General features: G+C 42.2%; 1 protein-coding gene across 1 annotated transcript in view; it reads right to left on the reverse strand.

Moving 5' to 3' along the window:
• Positions 1-12,825, reverse strand: part of CFAP36 (cilia and flagella associated protein 36) — a 68,323-nt gene that overhangs the window by 37,748 nt on the left and 17,750 nt on the right. The window contains exons 3-6 of the mRNA XM_074989491.1: positions 10,999-11,100; positions 8,294-8,408; positions 4,568-4,655; positions 830-881 (exon numbers count right to left, since the gene is read on the reverse strand). Of these exons, the coding sequence (XP_074845592.1) occupies positions 830-881; positions 4,568-4,655; positions 8,294-8,408; positions 10,999-11,100 (357 nt within the window). The remainder of the gene's footprint in view (positions 1-829; positions 882-4,567; positions 4,656-8,293; positions 8,409-10,998; positions 11,101-12,825) is intronic.

Consider the following 12,825-nt stretch of genomic DNA (forward strand, 5'->3'; position numbering starts at 1 on the left):
GCAGTCCACTCTAGCTGAATAGGTACTTCAGCCTTAGATGTCGCTGCATGGATACTCTCCAGGAATTCCTCGTGGGCTCAGATGCTCCTCAGCCTAGCCACTCCCTCCCGCAGCTCTCCCACTTGCTGCCTAAGCGATTCCACCAGGGGGTACCTTTCACATTGGATGCTCTCCTCAGCCTGGATTTCAGTAAGTGGGAAATGAGAGCCACAAGATCTCCACAAAACCACACCAGGATCTGGGTAGAGGTATCCATGGTCAGGTGATCTGTCAGGCTGCAGGCACAGGTGGAGGAGACAGCAGCAGTGCTGGCACAGGTGTTGCGAGCCCTCCTAACCATAGTAGGACTCCCTCAGACTCTTTTACAAACTCCCCTGTTAGCAGCCCCCTGTTTGCAGCTCCCAGCTGGTCATGCTCCTGCTAGTCACTTGGCATCTGGCTTCTCTCCTTTGGTCCCTCCTTCCCCGGGTGAGTCACAGGGGGAGGAGATCAATCACTCTGACACACACTATCTGCCACAGTAACTGAGCTCAATCAGCAAGTGAATTTCAAATTCAATCAATCAATCAGCCTACCAAAACAAACTCATATCAAATACACTGGGCTTGCTACATTAGTCATCCACAATTCATTTAGTACAAAAATCTAGGTTATTGTGATGAAAATAGTGTATCAAGTCTTGGTTCAGAAATCAATCCCGCCCCCTTTATACTACTGAGTCATGTGGGAAAAAGCGGTTTTGACTTCAACATTTCAACTTACAATGCAATTCCAAACAATAAATTGTGTCATAAGTCTGAGGACTTCCTGAATAAAAAAATGCACTCACCTCTTTAGACATTTTTCTTTCTTGCTCCATTTCATACTCTTCTTTAGACTTTCTGCAAAACAAACAAAAAAAGTAAATATGCAAGAATCCTGCATATTAAAGTGACTCATATTGATATAGCAATGCTTAAACATTCAAGGAACAATCTCAAAATAACAGCTATAAGCAGCCAAAGCCTCCAAAAGCTTTGACTTCAATTCAGTTTGCTCAATATAAATAGAAAACTATGACAGACTTCCTGAGAAATTATAGGCCCAATTCTTCTCCGTGCAGGACTAAACTGCATAGGAGAATTTCCTCGGAATTACTCCTCTGGGTGGTAGATTCCACCAGTGTACTACCTATGGACAATGCTGGGGTTTCCACTCCTATTAGTCACAGGTAACCTGAGAGCCACACAAAAGACAAGGTGCCTCTCAAAAATATACATTTCTCTTGTTTCCATCTGCTTCTGGGTGTTCTCTGTTCTTTTCCATGATTGTGGCTGCCCTTCACCATCCTCTAAAGTGCAGAAGGCAGGGAGTTTTCACAGCACAAAGAAGAAACATCATATGTTAATATGGCCCCAGACAAGTCATTTGTGGATTTTGGTTTGTTTTTCTGTTGGTCCAGTTGCTTGCCGCTTTTGAAGGACAAGTTATCTAGAACAGCCACACCAGCTCTCCCATGCCAAGTAAAATGAGCTGGAGCTCTGCATGAGCTTCTGCACAGAAGGTACACTGAGGAAAGAGGAAACCACAGTGCAAACACAGAACTCGTCTCACGTTAAGGGTACAGTCTTCCATCGAAGCATGGACAAAGAGGTGTATGATATTCTGTTAATGCTAAGGAGCCATAATGGCGCTCTACCAAGGCAGCTGAGAACTGTCCTGTTTAGTTAGTGCAGAGGTTCTCAAACGGTGGATCAGGACCCCGGTGCAGGACACCAGGACCAGCACTGGGCTTTGGGTTCCACAAAGTCTAAGTCCAAGCCCCACTTCCCAGGGCCAAAACCAAAGGGCTTCAGCATTGAGCGGCAAGGCTCAGGTTACAATCCACCCACCAGGACTGCTTTGCCCACCCCCACCCTGCCCTGAATGGTAAGGTTCTGGCTTTGGTCCTCCCACATGGGGTAGTGATGCTCAGGCAAGCTGTTTCCGTCCTACCGTCCTACCTTCCGTCCTACCATTTAGTAATTTTATTGACAAAAGTTGAGTCGTAATGCAATGAAGATTGAGAAGCCCTGGCTCAGTGTTAAGAGTGTCTATAAGGGCATAGCAACAGCAATGTTATATTCTGGCAATCCCTTGCTGATGAAAGTTGCCATTACTAGCTATTGCAAATTAAAGCATCCCTGAGGCCTGGCTCAAGAGCATGGGATGGGATGGGAACGTGGAGAAATATTAAAGTGGCACACCATTTGGCATTGCTAAAGCAGCTTAGCTAGAACCAACGATTCAATACTTAGCCTCCAGACATACCTCTGCTGCCCCCACCCTCCAACTAGTAAGATGTATTTACATCTTCTTGTGACAGGCCTTTAAAAAAGAAAGAATAGACACTTATTCTGCAAAAACTCTTTTTTTCCCCCAAGATGCAGTGAGTGTGGATCCCACTGTAGGTGCACATGCACACAAAATTGAAATCTTATGCACAGCAGTGTCCGGTGGGGCTGCACATGTCTCCTGTGGCTGGAGTCAATAGGTCTGCTGTTGGTCTCAGGGCCTTGTGACCTAGAGGCTGGAGTTCATATGGCTTCTCAACCATCTCATAAAACAACGGGCAACTCCATAAATACCAGTATTGCTGGCAACTGTGACAGAACACTAGCATTCTCTGTCTCAGGGATGGTTGCAAAAATGTTCACAATACAGTCCCAGAGCGTAAATGTCCAGGGATTTCAGTGTTGCCTAAGAAATGTCACACTTCATCTGTTTCTCTACTCAAGAAGTTCATATTCTCCAGGAGCAAATCCTCAGTTGTGACTTAGATTTCTCTTGGTATCCCAGAAACCTAAAGCCAGAAGGCCCAGTGCATAGTGACTGCCTTGGCCTGCCATGAGCAACTGAAGATTCACCTACTGCCCTGGTAGTACAGTTCTAGCAACCATTTGAGCCTGTCTCTCATTTTTTCCCCGCCATCCTATAGGAATAAAGATAAGGAGATCACCTTCTCCCACACCAGGAAGTTACATTTCATGAACAGTTGATGACATGAAACTGATAGAATGCTGAGGAGTAAGCCTATATGTTGAAAATGTCCAGCTTCTTGGGGTGGCAGAGATCTCTTCTCCACCAAGACAATGGAAGAAACTTTACTCCAAAATTTGAGAGGGCAGGCCCAAGTATAGTCAGTGCAACTTTGGTGGTGAGTTATATTGGAACTGGCCTGACAAAGAATGCTCCATTAGTTGCCAATCCTGCACCGGAACTTGACATTACATGCCTTCAGGGTACCTTGGATGGTAGTCATCCTTGTCTTTCAGGCAATGTTGCCATATACGAATAAGCATAGAAAGAATAGCCCCTTCATGTAACTCTCTAGGGATGGCGGTGCCAATGCATGCAGTTCTAGCTCTGATGGAAATATGTCCAGGTCCAATGCCTATCTTGGGTTCAGAATTGAGAGAAGCAGCAAGGGAGGCTAGTCAAACACATGTCTTGGTTCCAGGAGTGATTCCAGCTCTGAAGCTAGTGCCAGAGATCTCAACATTGAAGTTGATACCAGCTGGCCTTCCACCCTCATGCTTAGTTACTGCTAATGTCCTGGCACTATATGTCATTTATGTTCAGGATTCTGAGGGCTATTCTACCACTCTAGAATCCTCGCTGAAGGACAGATACGCTGATTGCTCCAGCCTGCATTTCCATTTGACATAGGGGTAAACTTTTAACTTCAGAGGATGAAGCTGGGTTTCTCTACCTTGGAGTTGGTGTGGACACAGTTCACACCGACAGTCTACACCAAGGCCTTTGGTTCCAACCTAGATGTAGTCGTTTTTGGGGATGCCAACGTTAATGATTCGGGCACCTGTTTATTTCCCCTTACTTGCTAGAACCATGAATGTAGTTCTGAGTAGCCAGGATACTCACCAAAGGCAATTTCCTCAACCCCGGGATAGAAAGCTAGCTAGCTTCATGAATTGCTCCAAGAGGTGCAGTTTAAACTTCACATCTCAAGAGTTCAGGGTACAGGATGAAAATGGGCAGCAGCCAGCACACTTGCTGGGAATCCACTCTTCCCCAAGACAGAACAGGCATCTGCCGTGTTAATCTACGATGGGTATTAACTAATAGCAGGAAGGACAAGGCTTAAATCCTGTGGGTTTTGATTTCCACCTTAGCCAGCAGCAGACACAAAGCACATAATCCAGCTGCAAAGAGAAGGAAATCTCTCTTTTGTCTGTCATTATTTTTTTTCCTTCTTTTCTGAAGGGGAAACAAAAATCAAATGAAGACAGTAATAGAACAGTGTGCAGAAGAATTTCTTCACTGGGAAGAGTTCTGAAGTTCAGAAGCAGGTCAGACATATCCTAGGTTATGTCTCACTGCCCTGTGTGGTAAGCAGGAACAAAAGAAGGGTTGGGGACACTTTGCGCTATATGCCTACTCATGGGAATACATGGCACGTGCACACTTTTAGTAGGATCCACACTGACACATGCTGAAAAATATGTATGTCCCCTAGAAAATGAAGGAAACACCCAGGCAACAGAAAATTCATGTATATCTACTTTTATAAATATTAAGTTCTTGTTACCTAAGAACTTCTCTGAGTATTTTCATTTCTTGTTGTTCAATTTCAGTGAACACATCAGAACCATCTGTCAAACAGTCAGGTAGCACACCTGTAAAAAACAGCAAAAATGCAAGTATTGCTCTACAGAAAATGGAGGCTTACACCATTTTGCATGCATTCTTCAACGAGGAGGAAAAGGTATGAGAACATTACTGAACAGTGCTCTGCATCCCAGAAGATAAGTTTCCAAAAAGATACCCAACTTTTGGCTATCAACTTCCCCATATGAGACTGACAGACCTCTCAAAGGTCTAAAGCACTGATTCCTCAAGACAGATGTAGCTGGCAGAGCATGAGCCTAGCTCTTCACTACTCTGTGCCATTTCCCACAGGCTACAACCACTGCTGCCTCAGCAACTATTCCAACCAGTTCTGAAGCTCCCAAGTGAAAAGCCAATCAAAGTGATTTTTTTTTAATCTCAGACTAAGCACTATTACAGTATGGAAAAAAGCACAAAAAGGGGGAAAAAAAACCCACAAGCCCAAAAGGAAGTGGATGAATGAATGAATGGGAACCTTATCAGAACATTCCTGAGAGAACCAAAATTACAGGTAAGTAATTTTCCCTCACCTAAAAGGTACTCAGATATCATGTTAATGAGTGGTATAAGGCAGCCCACAAAGAACTCTGTATTCATCACAGAGTTTGCGTCATGAGCAGTAAATATGGCATTGGAACACACACTGAATGATGATAAAAAGAAATATTCAGTAATCACCGTCCACCCTCTGCACTGAATGAGGCAAAGGTCTGATGGAAAAAACTGTTATGTGATCATGTAAAGACTATCATAAAGCAGGACCTCTGATGGGGCTGGGGTAGGAGAGAAGGGCAACTGCCTTGCGGCTGAGAGATTCAAAAAGGCTGCTCTCTGAGTGGCTCTGAGGACTGATAGGGATGGGGTGGGAGTGGGAAATGCATGGGAGAATGGAGATGCCCCTCACCCTCCTTGCCCAGGGTCCCAGCAAGTCTGTGGTGTCCCGTTTTAATGCATACTCAGAAGGGAGTCAAAATAAGGTCACATAGGCAACCTTAATACTGACATTTCCTTGTTTTAAGTGCTTGACTTTGCAAACTTAATGCAGTTTTAATGGAATTTGTTGTAATGAGATTTCTTGTATATTATATATGTGCATGTCCCACGGTCATCATCCTTGACTCTCCTCTAGCCTCTAGGCTTCTCTATCCCCTTAGCTCCAAGCATTAAAGTGAGCGCCCATGTCCCTGCCATGTCCATTTCACTATTACAGCTTGAACCTCTCTAATGCAGCACCCTCGGGACCTGGCTGGTGTCGGATGAGAGAATCTGCCAGACCATGAGTGATCAATATTGTCTAGCAGCATTGCCAACACTTTCCCTACTTACTGGGCTCTTAGAAGGCATCTAGCGGTAAAATTAGAGCTAAATAACAGCACAGACCACTGAGAGCCAGGACTAGTGGCTGGAAACAAAGTTTATGGGACCATGAGAAACCCAGCTACACCCATGGTAAGTGGTCACCCAGCTAACTAAAATCATGCCAGATTATGGATGTTGCCAGACAACAGAGTCCCAGATTAGAGAGGTTCAACCTGTACTTGCAACAACTATATACGTCATATATGCACATGCACACTTTTGTTGTATAGACCAAAGAGGAAAAGAAAAACAGATATAGTAAGTTTAAAATTTACTTTATGAAATACTAGAATTGAAGTTTCCAGACAATACTATACTGAAATTATCATACATATGTAAGCATGTAACAAAAGACTGCCTCAATAACAACTCATATATTTAACTCCTGCAATTTGAAATGCAGCACTGGAAACTCAGAGTGTAATAATGGACGTACACATCAGACTTACTGTCTAGTCATTAAGTTCAAAACTGGTATACAGAATGGGATAAGCAGTCTCCCATACAGAGAAACTCAGACACAAATAACTTGGTATAGCAACAGAGAGTAAGCCGTGCTAGTCTATACACTATCAAAACAAAAAGCAGTCAAGTAGCACTTTAAAGACTAGCAAAATAGTTTATTAGGTGAGCTTTCGTGGGACAGACCCACTTCTTCAGACCATAGCCAGACCAGAACAGATTCAATATTTAAGACACAGAGAACCAAAAACAGTAAGCAAGGAGGACAAATCAGAAAGAGAGAGTCTCCCTGAGAACATCTGAGTGGGCACTTTCTTACACAGTACAGAATACAGCTCCTTGTGCAGCTAGACATGGAGGTTTTGAGGAATGGTAAGGTTCCGTACCAAATGGATCATGTGCTATGAAGCACCATCAGTTTTTGTCCTCCACTGAGCTGGACAGAAGGCAACTTGAGAAGTTCTGCACTTTGGATCACAACTGTGCTGTCAAACTATAGTTACTTTTGCTATATAACCATCTGCTAATACAATTCTTAAACTGAAAATAGTCTAATAGGCTTTCAAATAAGGATTAAAGTACATTTAAGAAGGAATACAATCAGCTGTGGCTGCAAGAACCAGTTGTAGATTCAGGGTGAAATCCTGACTCTATTGAAATCAATGGAAGTCTTGCCATTGAATTAGTTTAGACCAGGATATGACTGCAACTGTTTACGGATGGGTAGACCCAGAGGTTGAAGTAAGTCTCATTTCTGACAGGTACTGTTGTAGTACACCTCCCTCCCCCAGGAAGGGCTGGGTGTTTAAGGAGGGTTGTGATAGAACAGTACCTATAAGAAATTTAAATGGGGGATGGAAAGTGAGGATTTGGGAGAGACTCAGGGAAGGGACTAGAGATGGGGGGGCCACGGGCACACAGGAATCAGGACAGGGGCTTGGGAGTGTGGGGACCCAGGGCAGGAGGCTGGGTGTGTGGGGGGGGGGGTGCAGAAATCATGGTTAGTGCTGTGTGAGAAAGGGCTAAAGGCAGAGGGTTTGGGGACCATGGAGGGTGCAGGAGTCTAGGAGTATGAAAAGGGACTCAGAAGGAGGAAGGGGATATGGAAAAGGGTACAGGAGCAGGGTTGGGGAGTGTGAGGAGGGGCTCATGATGGGAGATTGGGGGTCCAGGGGAGTGCAGGAACCAGGGTTGGGGTGTGAGGGAGGGGGCTCAAAGCAGAGGACTGGGGTATATGTGTATAGGGATAGTGGAGGCGAGGGGGAGGGGAAGATATTATTTAGAGAGGACAGGAGGACTGAATGCCCCTCCCCCCAGGATTTGTACCAGCATGTTGATTGCTGCTGCACTTCATCACTGTCAGTGAATAAGAAGAAAGCACACAGCATGGGTCACTCCCTGCTCTGCCCCATCCCCACCCTTGTGAAGAGGAAGAGGAATGCATTCACGCACACTGAGTGGTTTCTTCTCACTCCCTGTGAATGATAGGAAGGGAAACAATAGCAAGCAGTATCCCAATACAAATCTTAGTGGAAGGGGGGCTTCACACCCCTACACTCCCCTAAATGGTGGCCACAGGGCAGGGCTCCAGGCTCAGGCAGTCCCAGGCCAGTAGTAGCCTCTTTAACCTCCTTGGCTGCCTGCTGCTTAGCACATCAGTTTGCAGGAGCACCCCAGAGCCTTGCTAAGAGTGTGCTGTGCTGCCTCCTGCAGCAGGGTCCCCAGCTTTCAAGCTCCTTCTTCTGGAATGGCAGACCACAGAGTTATCCACAAAACAGCTGAAAAGATGAACTGAGAATGAAAAATGAATGAAAATTGCATTTACCATTTCTTTCTTGAATGACTCTAATGGCTTGCAACTGCATTTCAATGTTTTTCTGCACCATCATTTCTTTAAATAACCTAAAATCTTCTGCTGCCAACACTGGTTGTAACATGGCCTAGGGGAGCAAATTTTATAGGTTAATAAACAAATCTTGCAGAAATGAAAAAAATGATCGTTTAAAAATAGACAAAACACTAGTGGTCTGTACTTTCACAACAAGATAACATTGTATGTTATGTCTACTTAGATTTTTTTTAATTCCCTGAAATAAACAGCTATTGTTGATACAATGCCAAGAATACTGGGGCGGGGGAGGGAAACAGGCAACTATCCAAGAATTCAGAAGCATAGAAAACAAAGAGCTTTTCTTGTCTAATGCTCTTTAAAATTCATCACAACTATATCTGATTTTCTGTTTTCTAAATGCAATTTATAAACAGTACACTATACTAAAATACATTAAATGACAAGAAAACATTGAGGGCTCAGTCCGTCAATGAACCCAACTGCAGGTGGACCTCTACATCATCACAGAATCCCAATGAAGCCAATAAGATTCTGAATGAATGCCAAGGTAGTCCATGTATAGTTCATTGCAACTGCAGAGTCTAATAGATTTAATTACTTTAAACTCAACGTCATTATATATTTTGTGATCCTCATGAGACAATAATTCTGTCAAATGTGTAAATATATTTAATAGTTATACACAACTCTTCTAGACATAAAATATTTATGGATGACATAAAGAACAATAAAAATTAAAAGCTGATTGGTCCAGTGGCCTATGAGAGTGCTCTGCATTTTAGGGAAACTGGATTTGATTCTCATAGTGAAATCCTGGTCCTATTGACGTCAATGGCAAAATTTCCAATGACTTTGGGGCGGGTCAGATTTCATCCGCAGGATTCCCCCCCAAGTTCACAGGACAGTGGTATAAAGGCAACACATAGAGGCCATATGCCCATTCCTGCCTGGCTGGTGACAGAGCTTTGAGTCATTACTGTTACCGAAACGTAGGTAGGGAAATTTTAAAATTACACCAGGAGGACAGACTGCACTTGAGTAAGTGCCATGTTATTAACATAATGATGGAAAGAGACTTGATGCAGTGGTGGTGTGACTTTGTCTGTAGCAACTTGTGTATGTGGTTGAAAGTTACGGCAGGTGTTTGCAAGAGAGCTAACACTTAAATTCTCTGATGTAGGCTAGACTCTAGACTCAGGATAGGCCATAAATAATCATTAGCTTTCTTTTTTTAAAGGAAATCTCTGGAGTATGTCCCCTCTCCTCCTTATGATGACAGACAATACATTCTGACATGGCTGCTAAAAGGAATAAGGGCTATGTCTACATTAGAGAGCTTTGTCCACAGAAGGGGCCTTCTGTCAACATAACTCAGGGAACATCTACACACATAAAGCATTCTGTCAGAGTCTTCTAGACAGAACTCTGTACTAGTCTCGACAGTGTTGTCCCTCAAAAATTTGAGGAATAACACTTCTGTCAACAGAGTTCTGTGGACACTTCTGACGACAGAGAGGGCTTCAAGTTCATCAGGTATCCCTGTTTTCAGAGATTCTGGTCAGCTGTCTGTTGACAGAGGGTAGGGCAGTCGGGCTGCTCTCTTAGAACAGAGCAGATTGCTCTGTCGATCTGCTTTTGTGTGCAGATGCACTCTGTCAATGAAGTGTCTGTCGACAGATGTTTCTAGTGTAGACATAGCCAAGATGTCTAACATTTGCTACTCCACACTCCAGTTCAATCTGAATGCTACAATTTGGTGACCTTTTCCAAACTCTGACTTTGCAGCTCTGTAAAATAAGTTGAAGCACTATGCTGCGTCCAAGATAGTCAGAAACCTACAAGAGTGATTGCTTTCTTTCCCCAATTGAAAAATCCTGTGGGCACAAACTAGCTGGCTATCCATTCCAAAACTTTTCTAAATTGGGAATGTTTTTATATTTGTGTGATTTGAAGAATTGGGGCTCTAGTTAATCTTCCTTTCCAGCTTATTTTCTAAACAAATCCAAGGAAACTGACTGATTAGGATCACACTGTCCAAGTTAGTTTCTCTTTGCAGTAATTGTTTTCAGACTCAATATCCCATACAATCTGAAATAAGCCCTCTCATTTCTTAATAGTTAACAGCCTTTTGAATTTACTCTATTTTTCCTTCAAGACCTCTTAGCCATTACTTCACCAAATGATTTTTTTAAAAACCTTTACTCAAAAAAATCAATTACACCATAGCCCTTTAATTATTTGTGTTACTCTTGTCTGAATGTCCTCTAAATTGTATACTTCTTCCTAATACTCAGCTATTAAAAGATAAAGCAATCATCATGTAATTAATGTTAATTTATTTCTATTGTGTAATCCAACGTAATTTAATTTTTATTAAAAATACAAAGCATAGGAAACAAATTTTGGTAAGTTTTGATGCCACATACAAATATACAATCCTTAAATGACAATACTCATCAAAATTAAAACTACAGAAGTAATTTGTTAGCCACAATTCATGCCTGAAGGTAAGATGGGTAAATTTATTACAGAATTTTAGAAAATGAAAACTTTTCCGCAAAAATGGGCTTCAAAATTTCATACCTGTAATGTTGTATTAGTGGAACACAAAATTAACAGATTATCATATAAAATCCAGCCAGTACTGTTGACTACAACATAAACAACGAAAAATATACCTGTGATGTATGTGATTTTGCAAGAGGAGAGGAACACGCTTCTTGGAATTTCTCTTCATTAATTCCAATTTCCTTAAGATAACCTTCCAGCAGTTTTTCAACCTACAAAAATTGAGTATTACCGTCTACTAAATTTTTATCCCAACACAGATATAAAAGTCATCAAACTTTTAAACTCATCTACAAAGCCATATTAACGATCAATACATTACTTTCCTCTTGTGATTTTTATATTTATACAATATCTTGATTCATTTGAAAGTCACTGCAGTATTATTAAGAAAACAGTTATAGTAAAAAAAATCTCAGAAACCTGCCAGTATGTCATATCCCCCCAGAATTCACAGTGGTTTTCAATGCTCATGTTAGTGAGTTAATTAGAAGAATTTATCAGATCTGTTGAACAAAACAGAATACCCCTGATTCCAGCTCTGGTTTTAATTGTCAGCTTAACTAAATAGGGAACACTGAACTCTCAATTCTATGAATACAGGGAGCTTTTAGCTAGAGACTCAGTGTAACTCAATAAAATGTGGTAACACATTTAAAAGCGTAGTTTTGTGTCGAAGTTTCTTGATAAGATCAATAATCTAAAAAGTGAAACAGAAGAAGGATCTGGAGAAGTATAAATTAAATATCAAATTAGATTTTTAAAGCATTGCTTCTTACCCATATAGACCTAAATGGCCTGGGATAAACCAACTTTTGACACTGTCTTAATTGCAGATAGTGCAGAAACCAATGCTAGTCCCTCACCACATATAATAAGACAGGGTCAGTTAGATCAGCGGTTTGCATAACGAGTCATGACTTGAGAAAACATGTGAGTCCCTGTACAAAGTAACCCAGGTTTATGAACTTTCAAGGCATGTTGCAGGTAGAGTTTCCTGTGAGCTGAAAGCTTGGACAGCTGCTCAGGAGACACCCAGGTGCCATCCAGCTGCTTAGCAGAGTATTCGCAGCCACCCACAACTAGCAGAACAAAAAAGCAGAAAAGTAGCACTTTAAAGACTAACAAAATAATTTATTAGGTGAGCTTTCATGGGACAGACCCACTTCTTCAGACATTGCCATAACAGAAGAGACTCAATATTTAAGGCATAGAGAACCCAAAATAGTAATCAAGGTTGACAAATCAGAAAAAAAATTATCAAGGTGAGCAAATCAGAGAGCAGAGGGGCAGAGGAGAGTCAAGAATTAGATTAAGCCAAGTATGCAAAAGAGCCCCTATAATGACCCAGAAAATCTGCATCCCGGTTCAAACCACATGTTAATGTGTCGAATTGGAATATAAAAGAGAGTTCAGCAGTTTCTTTTTCCAAAGTAGTGTAAAAATTCCTCTTCAGTAAGACGCAAACTCTTAAGTCATTAACAGAATGGCGAACTCCATTAAAATGTTAGCTGACCAGTTTGTGGATCAGGAGTGTTTTTATGTCTGTTTTGTGCCCATTAACTCATTGTCTAAAAGAGTTTGAAATCTGTCCAATATACAAAGCATATGGGCATTGTTGGCACGATGGCATATATGATATTAGCTGAGGAACATGAGAATGTGCCCATGATTCTGTGACTAACCTGGTTAGGTCCAGTGATGGTATCCCCAGAATAGATATGTGGACAAACCTGGCAGCGGGCTTTGTTGCAAGGAAAAGTCCCAGGACTGGTGTTCCTGCGGTATAGACTGTGGCTGTTGGTGAGAATCCTCATAAGGTTGGGAGGTTGTCTGTAGAAGAGAACAGGTATGTCACCTAGGGCCTTCTGCAGTGTGGCATCCTGATTAAGGATAGTTTGTAGGTCTTTAATAATGTGTCGCAGTGGTTTGAGTTG

The sequence above is a fragment of the Carettochelys insculpta genome, chromosome 3, assembly GCF_033958435.1.
Source record: "Carettochelys insculpta isolate YL-2023 chromosome 3, ASM3395843v1, whole genome shotgun sequence".
Classification (NCBI taxonomy): Eukaryota; Metazoa; Chordata; order Testudines; family Carettochelyidae; genus Carettochelys; species Carettochelys insculpta.